The sequence below is a fragment of the Carassius auratus genome, chromosome 5 (assembly GCF_003368295.1).
Source record: "Carassius auratus strain Wakin chromosome 5, ASM336829v1, whole genome shotgun sequence".
NCBI lineage: Eukaryota > Metazoa > Chordata > Actinopteri > Cypriniformes > Cyprinidae > Carassius > Carassius auratus.
Window position 1 is genome coordinate 20183471 of NC_039247.1, and position 19508 is coordinate 20202978.

General features: G+C 37.7%; 1 protein-coding gene across 3 annotated transcripts in view; it reads left to right on the forward strand.

Annotated features, from left to right (window-relative positions):
• Positions 1-13569, forward strand: part of LOC113080218 (ubiquitin carboxyl-terminal hydrolase 2-like) — a 33553-nt gene extending 19984 nt beyond the window's left edge. Inside the window, exons 1-13 of one of the 3 annotated variants that reach the window (XM_026252448.1) lie at positions 3967-4226; positions 4276-4466; positions 8487-8537; positions 8908-9031; positions 9153-9264; positions 9376-9486; positions 10105-10169; positions 10271-10374; positions 10466-10543; positions 10631-10709; positions 10878-10985; positions 11122-11242; positions 11963-13569. In XM_026252448.1, coding sequence (XP_026108233.1) covers positions 4308-4466; positions 8487-8537; positions 8908-9031; positions 9153-9264; positions 9376-9486; positions 10105-10169; positions 10271-10374; positions 10466-10543; positions 10631-10709; positions 10878-10985; positions 11122-11242; positions 11963-12047 — 1197 coding nt within the window. In that variant the 5' untranslated portion in view covers positions 3967-4226; positions 4276-4307 and the 3' untranslated portion in view covers positions 12048-13569. Of the gene's footprint in view, positions 1-3966; positions 4467-8486; positions 8538-8907; positions 9032-9152; positions 9265-9375; positions 9487-10104; positions 10170-10270; positions 10375-10465; positions 10544-10630; positions 10710-10877; positions 10986-11121; positions 11243-11962 lie in introns of those variants that run through there. The other 2 variants (XM_026252440.1, XM_026252437.1) reach the window with 2 other exon arrangements.
• The last annotated feature ends 5939 nt before the right edge of the window (positions 13570-19508 follow it).

Here is a 19508-nt window from a genome sequence, read left to right on the forward strand (position 1 = left end):
AATCATGGGTCACAGGAGGGGATGCTCATCCCGATCAAATTATTTAGGCTAAGCATCAGCATTCACAAACCACTGTCCACTGCAATTTTTTTAAGGGAAAAAATGCAACAAGTTTGTAATCACGAACATTTGCAAAGCAGTACTTTTAAATGAAAACGTGCACAATACACTTTTGAATGCATTATTAGTTTTGTGCATAGCAATGCGATTAATTGTGATTAAATGTTTGTATTGTTGCTCAGCATATAGCTTATAATATAATATATAATAATATACATATTATAATATTAGATAATATAAAAAATTATGATTAATATGTGTACACTCGTGTATTCAAGGTATGGATTCCTGCTATAACATTTTACTTTTTCTGAAAATGATATAAAAGGGTTTCAAAACCATATGGATAAAATAAAAGAACTTGTCACGTGTGTTTTAATCCATATTTTTAAAAGTTATTTTCCTTTGTTCTCATTAATCCTGTTAGTTGATAAGTTCTGTTGCTCTGCCTGTTATGTGTTGTGGAGTGCACTCTTTGAATAATTCCGAGGTCACTGTGATGTTTTCATGTTGTGATATGTCTGTGTGTGTTGTGTGGGTGTGTATTGGAAGCGTTTAGAGGTCAGTGTGATGTTTCAGTATTTTTGAGTGGCGGGTTCAGAATGAGTCACTGCAGTGGTTCAGGTGACATCACTCCGTCTGCGTTGAGGACTGCTGCTTATTATAGACTCGAACACATGCAGCCTTTCTATTTTTCTCTTCTTCTGTCATCCACCTGTGTGCACAGATGTTTGTGAACAGTGGCAGAAATGAGAGGATATGATTCTATCTTTTCTCTCTCTCTCTCTCTCTTTCGCTGTCCTCTGGTATCTTTCCACCAACATTAGCACTCTTCTGTGCTGACCTGACACTTTGTCTACTAACTTGCTTAAACTGTTTTCAGGACTTCTGGCAGTTAATAATTAAATTAGAGGTCATTTACCAAGAATAAACCACTGTTGAACAAAGGCTCACACCCAATTATTCTCACTCTTTTTGGGCTTAAATTCTCCAGCATGGCAGGCTCCATTGGTTGGTTCCCAATGAGCAACGACCTCTGTGCCAGTCTAACTGGAGGCCTATTGTGCAACAGCTCTGCATGCTGATTAGCTCAGTTATGTAAACACCAGTCATTCATGGCATGTGTTCTGCTTTTGTAGTATAAAAACTTGTGCAAGCCATTTAATTCCACCCCAGATATGCGCTCTTTGCTCTTCTGCTCCCCTATTAATGTTTTAATAAGGAATCAAAGCAAGCATTACTTATGTAGACCAGAATGTGTTGTAAAATTTATTACAATTAAAAATTCAACAATTTTAGGACTTAAATTCATTTAAAATGACATTTCCTATATTATTGTGTGTGTCAGATTGTATCAAAATTATGGGTAAATAAATAAGTATTACAAAATAAGTATATAATAAAGTATGTAGTCATAATATCATAGTTTTTTTGGTTCCATGTTATTAAACATAAGCCTATCACTGGCTTAGAATCCAATGCAATAGCCAACATTTTGCTGCAAACCAATGCAAAAACAATTTTATCAATTGGATTTTTTAAGCATGCCTTTTTTTTTTTTGCTTTTAAATCCTTTAAATTTGCTTTAAATCTGAATCTTTAATAGTCAGAGGGAGTTACTGTATTTGTAGATGCCCTCTGTTGTGTGCTCTCTTATGGCACACGCTCCTTTTGTGCTCATGGTGCCACTCTGGTTTGTTTATACAGAGGCCTGTTATTCAGATCTCTTCCAAACAGACAGCCCCTCTAATTCGTTTTGAGTGTGTTTCTCTCGAATAAGCACATCTGTTAGTTGTGGCAGCGAGATGGCGATGCTTTGGCATGTCCATCACTGATGATGTGGATTGTGGCTGGCATGAATATAAGACTCAGCTCACAGCTTCAAACAGCTCTTATGTAAGCTTGATTCAGAGTGTGTTTCATAAGATGAATGCCATTATTTGCACAGAATAGGCCTGCTCTGCCATGCTTTAGATGGTGCTTACATAATAGGCTGGTGAAAAGACACAGGAGAGCTTTAGAGAAACACCACTAGGACTTTTGCCATTGTTCCCACACAAATAGCCCCGCAGCTGCTTCTGGGTCACTGATCTGCTGGGCCTTTAGAGTGGAGCAATTTAGGGTGAGGTAATAGGTTCACTGAAGGATAGATTTAGAGTAATGTAACATTAGTATTGAGTCATGATGCTACCAACCACATCACACAAAATGTTGTATCACATCATATAAGTAGAAAATTCCCACAAAAATGCATTTTGTGTTTTTTTTTTCCTATATGAGAAAATATTGAAATGCTAAGACTGATAAATACAATATATAAAATAATAATATAATATAATTGACTGATATATTTCTGCAAAAGCAAAACAAAAATGAATTTACTATTACATTTTAAATAGAAAATACCCTTTTATTTGTTTAAAAATACATTTCATGGTCGTTCTTATTTATATAACAAAATATTTAAATGTAAATATAATATAGTATATTTCCACAAAAGCAAATCATGCTACAACAAACAAAAATTAAACAAGAATATATACCTTGAAAAAAATTATTTTTGTGTAAGGAAATGTACTATTAATTCAGAAGTGTACACCAAGGCAAGTATCTGACAAACTGGTAGAAATATATGTGAGAAATGACACAAAACCAGAACATATATTTCAGAAAAAAGAGCCAATATGTATATATTCAAATCAGGGTTTTAATATAGTTGTGTTTAGTGGCATTGATAGATCATTTTATACTGTTGTACCCTAGTGAAATATTACTGAGAAATCGTGTGATTGGAGATTACCATATGATTACCATAATTTTCAGCTGTCTAGACATGTGTTTTCTATCAGTTGTTTTCAATCAGAACCAGTGATACCAGATTTCACGAATTAATTACTGTTTTTATCGAATCATTCAAAAGGGTTTGCAAAAAGCTTGGAAATTCTTCACAATTTAGTTTGATTCATTTGGACAGTTCACTTGTGCACTGAACTGTTTGTGCAACAATAAATTAATAAGTCAGGTGATTTGTCTGGCCAGGGAAAATGTTGAAGTTCATCTTGGTGCTCTATCCAGGTTTTATGATAATCATAATCTTTTCTCTCTTTTTTTGCATGTTATAACATTGTGTCAGTGATGAAAGTTTTAGAAGTTGAAGCACCTTTTGTGCATGTTGGTGAAGTTCTCTATGGTCTGTTTTTGTGGAAACGGGGCTTTGAAAGTGAATACTGAGGTTTGCTGTCACTCAGTAGTTCGGTGTTGTTTGGACACAATACTTCTTGGCGTACCCTATCATTCACTTTTGGTTTTTAACCACTGTTCTTCATCACTGATGACGTCTTGCCATGTACGCAGTCATAACTGTAAAGACTGTTGATCTTAAAATACCAGTCAATTAGGCTGTTAAGATTTCAGATGCTCCTTGTAAATGGGCTCCCATGATTTGCCCTTTTTGGAAGCCTGACGAGTCACCAATTTCCCCCACAGGTACAGAACACAAATTGTATCACACTGTTTTTAAACCTAGTGAATATAGACAATAAAAAGATTAATACAAAATAATTGCAATGTTTGTTTTTCACTATAGCCTACACAAATGATATTAACCCCAATAATAATGGGTCTTCACATTATTTTGTGCAACATCCTGTATTTAACCGTGTATGAATAGATTGAATACGTCTATATAACACATAAATAATATATAGGCTATACAAGTTTCAAGCAAAATGTTACATAAATATAAAAGCCAAAATCGTCGTTGCATGGACATGCTTGTGTGTTCAGATGAATGAGAAGGTCTTGTCCTCTGCTGTGTGACGTCAGGAGAGCATGAGGCGTTTGTGACGTCTCTCTCGTGCCGAGGGGGCGTGCGCTCGCGCGATTGAAAAAGCAAACAGCACACGTACTTGTCCATTATTCCTCTGCTGATATCAGACGCTCCGCGCTCGCGGATCCGGGCTCCAGCCGGCTGAATACCGAACGAACCGCTGTACGGAGCATTTAAACCCGAGTCCAGTTGTGCATCTTTCTTTATCTATTAAAATATTTATTGTATGCAATTCTTCTGCATTATTCGTGAATGTAAAGCTCTCGTGAGCCCAAGGACATAGTGTATGAAAAGAATATCACCTGAGGAATACACTAAGGGGCTGCATTTAAAGACGATCTTCACTGATACACAGGAATACCGTGGCTTTGGTGTTATCGGGTCACATTGCGCAGATTATTAATTTTGTCCAGCCATAATGCCGAGTTTACGACAGTCGTACACGGTCACTGTCCCGGAGGAACCGCCGGCGTCAGCTTTCCCTTTCATCAAGCAGGATATGCGCAGAAAAAGTCCCACGATGTCTCGCTCTATGCTGGTGTCCACATTTGTGGGGCTTCTCATTAACCAGGCTAAGGTAAGCCTAACTCACAGCTGTATGTGCATACTGCGTTTAAAATAGAGGTGAAACTCGTTGCCACCAGAGGTCCAGCTCTGATTTGCTGCTTTTCTGTCCCATGAAAAACAATACCCCACAAACAAAATAAATAGCCTATGGCTGGGACTTTATTTAATATTGTGTATGTTAGGAAATTGTCAGGTAAGGGATACAAACATAGCTGCAATAGGCAACAGTTGAACCTGGAATAAAGGAAGAGTATTTTCTGAAAATAAAAGTTGTGCGTGCCGTGAAATCAGTCCCTGGGATGGCTTTAGACATATATTTGGAATTTCTACTTTATTGGTATTTATCCACCCTGTGTGTTTTTAAGGATTACCTTTCAGGGACAAAGTCTCACTCACTTTAGAGAACTGTAGTAGCATTTGAAGTGCCAATTATGTAAACCTGTTCTCTATATGAGTCTAGATCTCCAAACAGAAGCACGTGTAGGCTACAGATGCTGCTGTCTCTGACCTTGCCAAGTGACCCTTCTATCTCGCATCAGCTTTTACTTCAGTGTTTTCAAACTCGAATTGCTGCTTCATAGTGGGGGTTTTATGTTTGTCATGTCGGTATTACCGTCTGCAATAATTAGAAATATGTAAAAGTTGTTAGTGAGGGTATAGTGACGTGACACTGGACGTCGTTTAAAGCCTCTGGCTGGCTACCTGCGCAAGCTGTTGCGTCGCGCTGAGTAGGCAGTGCATTACTCATTAAGAGGCCAGGGTACCATTAAGAAGTCTTATTTAGAACCATACTGAATTGTCTGTGATGTAGTTCATGCTACATAGTGATAATTAGAGGCATGTCACCACCTCTCTGTGCAGTGTTCGCTGGTTGATCTTTCTAAATCACCACCTTGAGACCATATTTAGCTTAGAAAGGCGAAATTGTTAGGATGACGTCTGTTTTTCTGACAGATTTGTGCTAATTCAGACTCAAATTGGATTTCATACATTAGTATAAGCAGATGTTTTAAAAATGTTGAAAATGTTTTAATGCCTAGGACCCCCAAATAAGTTGATCAACCCCTTTTTTGTTTATGTAGCCTAGCCTATTTTATGAGTAAAAAAAATTATTGTATTATTTCTTGTATAATTACATTTTATTGAGATTTAGCCAATATTAGAGTGACGTTCGATGTAAAATAGGACTTTAAATTTGTTATTTGTGTTTTTTCAAAATGAATACTGTTCCAAAGCATCCTTTCAATGAGCATACTCTTAAAAGATGTTGGAAGGAAACTATATACACAGCAATTATTTGCAATTTATTTCTATATGATTTGTTTTTATTTCTTAGTGTTAAAACTATGGCTGTAAATATAATAATAGTGGATCTCACAATTTTTGTCCAGTCTAGAAAGAATGACTATATACAAAAATACAGAATAAGGAAAAGAAACAGTTAGTGGCAGCTAGATTTCTACAACATGAATAATCCATAAGAGTAAGAATCCATCTTGATGGGAACGCTGCCCATATTTGTAATAATAATAAGGGGCATAACATCAATTATTAGAGTGGTTGATAACCGCATTTTCCAGTGTAACCAGTGTTTGTTATGCAACAAAGAAACAATCAGAGTGAGACATTGTGTAATATCCAGGAACCAATGGTAAGTAAGCAGTGCGTTTCTGAAGGAATGTATTGTATCAGCATATCTCGCCGATTACATTCCAAGAATCACTAAAGGTCCTGTTCTTCACATGCTTATGACCTTGCACAAACTCTCTGTATCCCGCCCCATCTAGATTGTCAATCATTGTCAAGATAACAGTGTAATGAACTGTCTTGGCTTATCATCATCCTCAATGGTTGAGTTAAATTTACGCCAACCAGATGTCCCATTTATGATCAGATAGTTCCTTTCAGGTGTCCCAATTTGTCCCAAATGTGTCCTTTATTTTTAAACAGTAGATGTACTGAAATATGCTACAAATTCCAGCTTATATAAACTGTATACAAATGTGTCTAAAATAATCAAGAAGGACGGTGAATAGATACATAAAAGCAAATTAAGGAATAAAAGAGTTTCAAAAGAGTCTTCTTGAATAAGATGCTTGTGTCTCAGTATATGCATGTGACCAGCCTTTTGGCAGCAGAGCACACAGAGTTCTTATGCTGGTGATAGCCATGGCTTCCAGAAACTAAGGTCAGGACAGATTGTTCTTACTCGCTCGCTTTCAACTCGCGCCAGCCAGTTAGCTCACGGCTCTCTGAAGATCTTTGAAGAGACAGTCAGTGTGAGATCCTGCTGTCCTCTTGTTATCCAATCGCTTTTGAGGCAGAACTCCCTTCGCTTGCCATACCCATGGCTGCTGCTGGGTGCTGGCTGCTGCCGTACCAGTCTGTTTGGTTTAATTGCTGGGTGTGAAAGTCAGAGACTGGATCAGCAATGGAGTGAGGCCTTGGACCATCTGTTCCCCTCTCTCTCTCATCTTCTTTGGGAAAGAAAAATCAGATGTTTGGATGAATAAATGAATAACAGATGAACTCCCAGGATAACTCGCATAACTGAACCTGATGTTTCTAGTCTCAGAGGTGCTAATTGAAGCTGTTTTATTAGTGCACTTAATTCTCTTAATTGAAGTGTATTCTGATTGGTCCCTTACAAAAACATACTCCGACAGTAATGGTCTACCATAGTACTTTGATATATACCATGATAAGGAATCTTACTTCAAGAATACCTTAGTATAACCATGATATATATATCCAGAAAAACATGAAAACAACATTGCTCAACATGTGGCGTAACTGGTGTCTGAGAAAGATGACTTATTCTATAGAAAAATAAATACAAATATAAAATCTGTTTGGCAGATGTACGACACTCTCCTGCATGTGAATGTGTGTATGGATTGTTATTGACCATTTAAATATGAAACCGCCATAAATAGAGTCATTAGAGTACAAACTGTGACACACTCAACATGCTGTACCACTAAAATCACATGCTGTCCTGTGACTCATCTATAGAGACAATACCAACATCAAAAATTCGTAGCTTTTGAAATCTTAGTATTTTAGTTGTTTCATATACTGTTATATCATTTATTAATCCGGTTTTATAATTTGTTTACTCTCTAGTAATTTTATGTGCTTTGGTTTTGGAAGTTTCACACATGCTTTCTCAAACATTCAGACCTTAAAATCACCTCTCCAAGGGGATGTTTGCAACTTTGTTGAGTTCTTTCTAGCATCACTTGACACCATTGTAAAATCACATAGTTAACACTGCAATCAGTGAATGACGCAGATGAAAATGAGCGCTGCTCTTCCAGGCTTTGATCTCACTGATTCTGAGTGTGTCAGTTTCATTTGGGAGATTCATACTGAGAAACCTCTGACGCATTGTCCATGTTCTCTGGAGCGATCCGTGTTATGTCATGGTCAACAGGCTGAGCACTTATGGCGAGAATATCAAACATGTGAAATCATCATCATTCCCAGCTGTCTGAATTTGTGATGAAAATGCGAGATTTTCATATATCTCTAATGAGTAAAAACTGACCTAACACTGATGGTTCATCTCTAGCTGAATAAATTGCTTAAAGTTGTTTTTGTTGTGGTGTGGCAGATGGGCATCATTTGTTTGTGTCAAGTTTTCAACAGCAGGAGCTCTGTCTAAATCTGCTAACATGCCATTTAATAGCCCAGAGAGAATGCTTTGGTCAGCTCACACACATTGTCCTCTAAACGTAATAATGTACACACTCACTTATACAATGCAGACATGTACAGTATGCTTTTATGTAATTTTATATAATTAGAAACTGTTTTGTCATGCATGCAATTAGTAACTCCTTTTTTAAGCGTGCATTTTCACTTTACTGTCAGTATTGGTGCCAAACAAATTATGTGGTCTAAGTGAGTCATGTGCTTTAGTCATATTCAAATTTATAAAAAAAAAAATTGGTATAACCCTCAAGTGTCATTGGATCCAAAGGTCACCTTAGAAAGCTCTTTCACTCCATTTCTTTTTCTCTCACAGAACTCAAAGAATGCCCAGGGTCTGGTGGGCCTCAGGAATCTAGGAAATACTGTAAGTATTTCTAAGCAAACAATCTATGGCTCTATTTATAGTTCAAACAAAAATGAAAATTCGGTCAGTATTTACTAGCCCTTATGTTGATGCATGCTTTTTTCAAAGAAGACTTAATTCTGTCAGTCTGTTTTGAAGAACTTGTGAAAGCATTGCCATTTTAGGAAGAACTTTTTTCTTTAAAGTCGGCACGAAAAAAATTTTCTTTCCAGTTTAAATTTAAATGTTTCACAAAATAAAAATTGGGTTACAGTCGTAAAAACATTTCAATACAGAAGGAACTATCTGTTGCTACTCCTGTCTCAGAGGACTCCAGACTATGTTTCTGAGTAATCATCTCATTCTCCCTTTTTCGAATGTGTCTCTGCAGTGTTTCATGAACTCCATTCTGCAGTGTCTGAGCAACACTCGTGACCTGAGGGACTACTGTCTGCGTAACACACACCGCACTGACCTCAACAACAACTGCAGGGCCAAAGCTGCACTGATGGAAGGTAAGAGACACGTTTATCAGTTCATATAGTAGAGCATTCGTTTTATCAGACATATCAAACAGCCTGTGGGTCCTGTGTCTTAGTCATATGCCTCCAAATGTGTGTGTTTTTCTGCTTTCAGAGTTTGCCAAGCTCACTCAGAGTCTTTGGACATCAGCTAGCAGTGAGGCCATCAGCCCTTCTGACTTCAAAATGCAGATTCAGAAATATGCCCCCCGATTTGTTGGTTACAAGTAAGTCACAGCTACAGTAAAAACGTTTGAATCATGCAGACTCATATTTTACTCATATTTAACCAGCTGAAACTCCCACTTAAAAATGGTCTTCTGGGTTCTGTCCTGTAGTCAGCAGGATGCTCAGGAGTTCCTTCGGTTTCTGCTGGATGGGCTTCATAATGAAGTAAACCGAGTGACAGTGAAACCCAGATCGCCCATGGAGGACTTCGATCACCTCTCGTAAGTAAATGCACCGGTTTGTTCTAAAAACCTATAAAGCTGTTCAAAAATGTGGAGTTTTAAAAAAGAGATAATTATTTTAATTCAGCAAGGATGCATTAAGCTAATTAAAAGTGACTTTAAAGACATTTATATGGTTCACTTAAAAAAACAAAACAAACCCTGTTCTTTTGAACTGTCAAAGAATCCTGAAAAAAAGTATCATGGTTTTACAAAAATATTAAGCAGAACAATTGTTCTCATCCATTATAATAAGAAGAAATGTTTCTTGAGCACCAAATCAGCATATTAGAATGATTTCTTTCCCACGACAGAAATAAATTACATTTTTAAATATATTCAAATGGAAAACTCCTATTTTGAAATGTAATAACATTTCCCAATATTACTGTTTTTACTGTATTTTAATCAAAAATGCAAGCGACTTCAAAAAGATTCCAAAATCTTACCAACCCCAAACTTTTGAAAAGCCGTGCATATTTCATTCAGTGCCCAAAATATGATGTGGTGATGATGTAACAGATGATTCACCTGTAGTGTGTAGTTGAACAGTTGCAATCTGACAGCAATAGTAAGCGGTCTGTCTGGGGTCTTAAATTAAGTGTGTTTTATCAACAGGGATGACGAAAAAGGGAAGAGAATGTGGAACAAGTATCTGGAGAGTGAGGACAGCAAAGTAGTTGGTGAGTTGACCTGCAGTTTTAACACTACAGTCTCACTCTGTGTGTGTGTGTGTGTGTGTGTGTGTCCTTTTCAGGTCATGAAATGTTTTTTTTCTTCACAGATCTGTTTGTTGGTCAGCTGAAAAGTTCTCTGACTTGCAGTGAGTGTGGCTTCTGCTCAACTGTGTTTGATCCATTCTGGGATCTGTCCCTGCCTATCGCTAAGGTTAATATGAAGCATGACATGCTCAAATACACGCTTACTGACATCACAGCATGTTTGTGTTAATGTGCATGTTGCATTTTTTCCCCATCAGACTTCAGGAGAAGTAAGTTTGATGGATTGCCTCCGACTTTTCACCAAGGAAGATGTACTAGATGGGAATGAGAGACCAGTAAGTTGAAAAGTATAATTCATATAATTTTATTTATCTATCTATCTATGAATATTAATGCCCTAACCACCTATCTTTTTCATGCAGACATGCCACAGATGTAAAACCAGAAGGAAATGCACAAAAAAATTCATCATTCAGAAATTTCCGAAAATCTTGGTGCTTCGTATCCTTTTTTAAATCTGTCATCCGACGAATTGCATGTTTATTTAAAAAAAAAAAAGTCTTTACCATTGTGTATCGATCAGTTAAATATGTTACATAATTAAGTTATGGATATGGGGAAAAAACTGCTTTTTGTATTTGATTGCCCTTGACTCTCTAACTATCTCAGATCTGAAGCGTTTTTCTGAGTGTCGAGTCCGAACCAGCAAACTCTCCACCTTTGTAAACTTCCCCCTCAAAGAGCTGGACCTCAGGGAATTTGCCTCTGATAACAGTGGTATGTTCTGCTGCGTCATTCATTACATCTGTATTCTGTACAGTAGTTTGAGCAATGCGGTTTTTACAGTAGCTCCAGGATAATTGGGTTTAATTGCTGTTGTTTGTCTTCTCTCTTTTCTCTTCTCTCCTCATAGTAAATGCAGTCTATAATCTGTATGCTGTGTCCAATCATACTGGTACATCTTTGGGTGGCCATTACACAGCGTATTGCCGCAATCCCTGCATAGGAGAATGGTACACATACAACGACTCCAGGTAAATAGACATAGCCAATTAGTATATAAAAAAAAAGTTATTAAATTTTAATATTGGAAGAATATTAAAATACTAGACGTGTATATAAAATAAAAAAATATAAAAAATATATATATAAAATAAAATATTAAAAGTATATATATATTCACAAATATTAAATATTAAAATTATATATATATATATATATATATATATATATATATATATATATATATATATATACTGTATTTTAATATTTTATTTTTGTTTAACATGTTTTATTAATATGTATTTGATCACAATTATAGTAAAAGTACTATAGTGAATTGACAAGTGAATAACAATTTATTTCAATTTTAATGTATTTTAAAATTTAATTTATTCTTGAGATGCAATGCTGAATTTTTGTCATGTTGAAAACAGATGTGCAGCTAGATATTTTTGTGGAAACCATGATACATTTTTGTCAAAATTCTAGAAAGTTCCAAAAGAACTGAATTTATTTGAAAGAGAATTATTTTGTAGCATTATAAATGTATTTACTGTCACTAATCAATTTAATGCATCCTTGCAAAATAAAAATGTATTATGTTAATTTCTTCAAAAAAAAATTATTTACAATATTTTAGGATACATGGTTTACTAGTCTTTTATTCTTTTTCCTTACGTTTATGTACGTGTTTGTAGATGCTGATGTTGAGCCATTGTTTATCTAGCATCTCATATATGTCTGTATTTCAGAGTGAGCCCCATGTCATCCAGCCAGGTGCGAAGCAGCGACGCATATGTGCTGTTCTATGAATCTGTGGCCTCTTCACGCATGTGATTTAAGAATGAAATGAACAAGCCTTGAATTAAATCAACCCTTTTGCTGCTGTTGAACTAAATCTTGGTCAGAGTCTACATGCTTGGAGGACGATGGGACTTTATCCCGGGCCAAACACATACCGGAACTGAATTATGGTCTTGGCCTACGAATTGGAATGAAGCCTGGGATGAAAGTTTAATCCAAGCCCAGACTGAGCTTCACAGTAAGGGCTTCTCCGTCTATCACTCCCCTTGAGAGGAGCTGCTGCTGTGGGGATGGATTTAACAAACTGAAATGGACAGAGACAGACAGCGAAACATGAACTACTACCTCTCTAGAATGAGCAGGACTGTGTGTGTGTGTGTGTGTGTGTGTGTGTGTGTGTGTGTGTCTGTGTCTGTGTGTGTGTGTGTACGAGTCAGTCTCCAGGCTGATACTGTAGGACTCTATGCACTGTGTAACTGGAGCCATCCGGCTCTACAGACATTCACCACAACTCAAACAATCCCCATCCCCTATTTAATTTATTAACATGAGTTCAATGTTTTACTTAATTTCAAGCTAATTACTACTAATTTAAACAAGAGGTCATCTTGCTGAGGGACCATGTAGGTCAACTGTGTAAATGATGCTTGGATTGTTCTGTGGATTGTTTACTATTACGAACAGATACATTCCTTCAAGATATGTCTCTGCTTTGCTTGATTTGCTAAATTTCAACAGAATATGAACATGGGAAGGGCTTAGTTTTACGCTAATGCATGACTGTGCCTCTTCAAAAATCCCTCACCATTACAGAGAAGATTGTATGTCTGCCTCCTGGTGGCCGGGAGTTGTTAAACCCAGAAGAAAAACAATGGACCGTTTTACACAGACCAGAATAGTGCATTTCCGGATTTTAACATCATCTAGTAAAGTTTGTTTTGTCATTTCTTTTACTTTGTGTTATATTACCTTGGTAGACTAGGTAACACTGCTGTGAGGATGTTTCTAATATAATGACCTTCCCCTCTTCTGACCAACATAATCAATCTCAATATTATTTTCTCTTTAGGAAAGTCATAGAAATTCTACCATGGATTATTTCCTTTGCTGTTGGAGCAAATGGGAACATGCAAAAAATATGTATTTGGTGTATTTTCCAGTCACCGCTATGGAAGCATAAAAAACTAAGGCTTTTGAAATGTGAATGAGGTCCCTCTCCAGGAGAATATAAAGTATTCTCTGTTTAGGCATTTGTGGACTACAATATTCAATTTAATTTGGGGATGAGTTTTCATCAAATAAGAAGCCACCAGGAGGGTGTATCTTTGAATGTGTGTGTGTGTGTGCGCGTGCTTTTATGTATTATTTCTCTATTTAAGATGTGAATGTGGTGAATGTAGCTTGTCATTGACAAGCAGACAATGTTTTTTTTCTACAGAGAGATTTTCAATGAGTTTTAATTTTGTGTCAGAAATGTGACTGTAGAGAACTGCAAATCAAGAGCTCTTGGCTTTTTAACAGAAGTAAATATGAATAAAAGCAAATGTCTACAGAAGTAATTGTGAGTTGTCTGCATTACTACATTAGAATATGTGTATGTGGTGATTATGAATTACAGTGCTTCAGAAATGGAACATTAAAAAACTATATAAACACTTACCATGTAAGTTGTGAAGCCCCCTTAATGTAAGAAACCGTTGTGGTTTATGGAAATCTTAAGAAACCATGATTAGTATACAGCAAGACTTAATTTTTTCATACTGTGTATGTGTATGTATACATAAATATATATGACTTACTGTGCCATTGGCTGCTGACAATCATAGATTATGCACTTTATTTATTTACTGTTTAAAAGCTTGGGGTCAATATGATTTTTTTATTAAGAAATACATTTTTGTATTCAGCAGGGAAGAATTAAATCAAAGGTGACAGTATAATGTTATTACTGTAAAAAAGTAATGTTTTTGTTGAGCACCAAACCAGCATATTAGAATGATTTATGAAGGACCATGTGATACTGAAGACTGGAGTAATGAGTGTAGAATGCAATTTTTAACAGTATTATATATATATATATATATATATATATATATATATATATAACAACTTAAGGGTAGCCTCTGTGGCCACAACAGGATCAGTCGGGTGCTCAGAGAGTTCGACTGAGACGTGACGAGACTCTGGAAGTTCCGCAGAACTAGTGACTAGCCCTGATTCTGGAAGGTCAACGGTGACTAACCCTGACTCTGGAGGGTCCACGAGCACCTGACTCGACTCTGGAGGGTCAACCGGAACCGGACTCCACTCTGGAAAGTCAACGGGCACCTGACTCGACTCTGGAGGGTCAACGGGAACCTGGCTCGACTCTGGAGGGTCAACGGGAACCTGACTCGACTCTGGAAGGTTCACAGGAACCTGACTTGACTCTGGAGGGTCCACTGTGGCTGTCATTCGGTGCAGAGGCGCTGGACAAGCAGCCATCTTGTGCCATGACTCTGGACCGGGGGGCTATCTTGGGCAGTAGCGCTGGGGTCCATCTTGGGCAGTGGCGCTGGACTAACGACCACCTTCGGCTGTGAGGCTGGGCTGGCAAACTTCTTGTGCAGTGGCGCTGGGCTGGTGGCCATCCCACCGGAAGAGACAGGAGTGGCTGGGGCATCCCACAGAAGCCGATGCTGCAAGTAGCACATGAATTCCCAGAAACCAAAGGTGTCCAACTGACCCAGTTCCTTTTGAGGAACCGGGTCATCCAGCCCACTATTAAAATAGTCCTTTAGGGCCGCATCATTGTAACCCATGCCCTCAGCCAGGGACCAGAATACCTGTGCCATGGCATCCACATCATTACCATCCTGGCGGAGGGAGGTTAACTTTAAATATTTAGCCTCCACTCAACCATACTGGCTGGGGAGGAAACATGAAAAGACATACCGCTGGATCTGTAAGGATGGAGTCCTTCTGTGACGATCGCGATCCAGTAAGACAGGGAGAGAGAGAGATCCAAATGCAGGTATGATTTAATGGGGTAATCCAAATCCAAGTCAAAACAAGCCAGGGTCAAAACCAGAATGCAGTCCAAAATAAAACAAACAGGGAAGGAACAGGAAAGGGAACAGGAAGACGAGGAATCTCGGAGGACGAGAAGACTGGGATCACGAAAGGTAAGGACTCCATACAGACAACACGAAAAGACTGGTAAATATAGGGAGGCTAATGACAATGAAGTAATGCACCTGGTGCAATTAGCAGGAGTGTAATTACTGTGATGAAAGGACAAGACTAGTGGAATTCTAGTGCCTACGGTGAAGTGCCTAAGGGGAAGTGAGCCCACTAGTGGACACCAAGGGAAACAGAGACTAGACAGCGTGAAATTTATCAGTGCAGCTCGAGATGTCAGTATGGAATGTGAATTTTCTGTTATAGGATGTTATCTAAAGTTTCAGGGACAGGCAAGAAAAGAAAGCATGTATCAGCCGTCCACACTTCTGCTAATGCAAAGATTTTGTGTTTGTATTCTTTTCCATACCAAGCCACGCCCCTCCATAAGCCCCTCCCCCATAACAAAGCCATGCCCCCATAATCTCACTCTAAACTGAACTCAAAAGTTGGCAGCCCTGTGACACAGTATGATACAAATGAATGGATTAAGCACACCGCGCAGTAAAACAGCTGCGCTGCTCGTCAGTCTCTCAAAAACTAGTTCTCTAGAGAGAGAGAGAGAGCAGGCTAATAATCAACTTAGATATGGATACATTTTATATTTGGCTTACATGTTTGCATCTTTATCTTTTGCTGGTTTGCACAGCACACACACATTTGTTTAGTGAAGTTCACTAAACATTAAAGGGATGGTTCACTTTCAAATTAAATTTTGGTATGTTTTAGCATACCTAAAGGGCATACAAGATGTGGGTGTCTTTGTTTCTGCAGTAGTTTCCATTTTTATATTTTTAGGTCACACTGTTCTTGTCTGTCAGTCATATAATGCAAGTCTATGGTCACCACCTCAAAGAGCATGTATAGAGAAGTCCAAATTAAACAATTCCCCATCGTAAGTACACATTGATGCCCTAAGACACGAAACGAGTGGTTTGTGTGAGAAAACGAACAGTATTTATATAGTTTTTACTAGAGTTGTTCCGATTCCGATACTAGTATCGGAAATAACACCGATACCACAACAAATTCTGGTATCGGCATCGGTGAGAACATGAACCCATATACCGATCCGATACCATTTTCTTAAACAAGACCTAATTATGAATGCTAGCTTTGCCTAACCACTGCACGGTTCTTCTTTGCTGCTCAGAATGCATTGCAAACACAGGAAGTTGTGCTGTGTTGCAACAAGCAACCCATTTAGAGCAGCGAAGAAGAAATGAAAACTCGTTAGCAGCACTGAGCTAAATATGACTGGATCGCTTATCATGTTCTAAACTGCCAACAGACAGTGAAGCCACTTCTATATTATAGATCAGTGGTTAGCAGTATGTCCGCTGTTTAGCAGTATTTCAGACTGGACTAACCAGACAGTAAAACGGCGACTAGGGATGCCACAAGTACTGGCACTTCACTACCAATTCGGTGCTGAAAATGTAAAAATGTGATGATAACGGCATCTCTGTAGTACCGGTAGTAAGTTACAGACTCCCGAGTATATTTGTTACCCGCAGCTGCGTTCAGTCACTTCCGTGTTAGCGCAGGGCTCCAGACTTTAGCCAAATATATACTAGTGTCAGTGAATATTGAACTGCAAAATACTATTTAAATATTACTCCTGCAAATTCTACATCTCTGTGGGTGATGGGCGCAGATGCACTGGAGCTCGCTGTTTTGTAGTCTCTGCCGTGTGTCACTATGTGAGGACACGAACACATAAACCGTCACTTCATGAGAATTTACCGTTTCATTTGAGAAAACTGTCATATCATAAACACAGACACTCAAAGATCTTCATGGCAACCCATCAAAATAAATGTTCGGTTTAACGTGAGTAAATTAAGCTACTGTTGTAGCCTACAGTAGATTTAGCTATGTCTCTAATAATAATACGTCTCTATTAATAATAATACCTCTCTATTATTAATAATAATTATGCCTAGACGGTTGCTTGTTTTTTACTTGTTTTGTTCTAAAGAGATTATCTGATTAATATACCTTTTATTAGTTTGCGGTGTTAGATTTTTGGCTGCATTTGAAGTTCTTTTTCGCTTAAGAAAATAAATAATATTACTGTCAAATTCATGTCAGATAATAAAAATACTGTAATAAATACAGTAGTTCACCATGTATTTGTTCATGTTTTATTAAGGGATCAGTCTAAAGCACTCCATAAAATAATTCTAGCAATTTACACAGAGCTAATAGTACATACAGCTGTATATACAGATACACACCCAGGTATCGGATCAGTACTTGGTCTCGGCTGATACCCTGAGCCCAGGTATCGGATCAGTACTTGGTATCGGCCGACACCCTGAGCCCAGGTATCGGAATCGGTATCGGGAAGAGAAAAAGGGTATCGAACATCTCTAGTTTTTACCTCTTGTTCACAACCACGTCCAACTGATCTGAGGGCGTGCATGCTTCCTGTTGTGACGTGTGCGCGCGCTCTGGCTTAGTCTGTGCAAGCGCGGAAAGCACCGGAAGAGATCTCTTGCGCATGTACGTCACTCATTGTTTACTGTTTACCACACGATACACCACAAATCTACACTGTCTGAAATATAATGCAGTAATTGTAATTAATTAATTTGTTTTATAATATCTACAATCGTTGGGATCATAATAAAAATACAACACATTACTCACTCTATTGACAGCGTGCCAATGGGTCCCTCTGACCTTGGACGTCGCCTCCAGTTAATATGTGGCAAACTAAACACAACGTGCAAAACGCTGCGTCTCAACAGCGGAGAAAACTCAGGATCTTCAGTCAGGCAGGTGTGTGATGCGATACTGTTAATGTCCTCGTCATCGTCTTGTAGTTGTGGCATTGCTATGTTCCATTCTTGACAACATATGCTCTCCACTTCTGTTGGCATCTCACAACACTTGCTACTAAAACACCACCAATTTTGAAGAGATCTCTGTCTCTCTGAGGCTTGAAGACATGCTGTTTCAGCGGATGCTTCCTCCATAACTCTGAGTACTTGACCTGTGTAATCTGGTTCAAATTAATGTGGTTGTGAAAAAAATTCAAGGTTGTCTGTTGATATATCGAAATCGTCTTCCATTGCAATTTCTTAATATGTTTAGATCTTCACAGTGAAAGGTAGCATTTCCGAAATCTCTGTGTAAACCATAGACAGTAAGTGTAAACAATGAGTGACGTACACGCGCAAGAGATCACTTCCAGCGCTTGCGCAGACTAAGCCAGAGCCCGCGCATACACGTCACACAACAGGAAGCACGCGCGCCCTCAGATCACTTGGACGTGGTTGTGTACGAGAGGTAAAAACTATATAAATACTGTTCGCTTTTTTACACAAACCGCTCATTTTGTGTCTTAGGTCATCATTGTGTACTTACGATGGGCAATTGTTTAATTTGGACTTCTCTGTGCATGCTCTTTGAGGTGGTGACCATAGACCTCCATGATATGAGTCACAGACAAGAACGGTTTGACCTAAAAATATAAAAATGCGAACTAGTGCGGAAACAAAAACACCTTGAATGCCCTTGAAGAAAGCTAAAACATACCAAAATTTTATTTGAAAGTGAACTATCCCTTTAAGACTTGCTTAAAGAGTTAGTGTAATTAAAATGTGCGCATTGAATTGATTCAGTCATGTTCAAATGATCACTAAAGGTTTGTGAACTCAAAAGGACCTAAAAGGTTTTTATTTTATTTTTTTGACCGTTCCCAAACTTCTGAAAAACACACTCTTTAGACAAATGGTTCTAAAAAAAAGTGCAAGAAAGTTTTTTACTCTTTCTGGTGAAAAACAGAATCCATTTCATAGGGTTCCAGAAAGAACCATGCTTTCAAAATGCTATACTGGGCCCTAATGGTGTCATAAATAACGTTTTAATAATAGTTTATTTTCATTAATATTAATATATTAGTATATCTATTTAATCAATATTAGTATTATTAATATTATTTGTATACATTAATATTGTTTTTCTTACCCCTATCTGTCTGGTCTTACGATATCTTATAGCCTATATTAGGGGCTTACATAAAACAACAACATACAAGATACTTTTATAAATGTGGTTAATAATAATTGTTATTATTATCACAATTATTATTATTTTGTATTACATTTATATTAAATGGCCAAATCAAGTCAAATTTGGAACATAGCTCCTTTCCAAGCACTATATGCCAGAGTACGGTCACTAGAGGGTGACATTAGTGCCCTCTCTTTCACTTACACACATACAATGACCTGTAAGCAGAGAAACTCACATCTTATTTATTGTGGAACTCAGCTTATTACTGCCACAGGTCATAAGTGTGTGTGTGTGTGTGTTAGTGTTTGT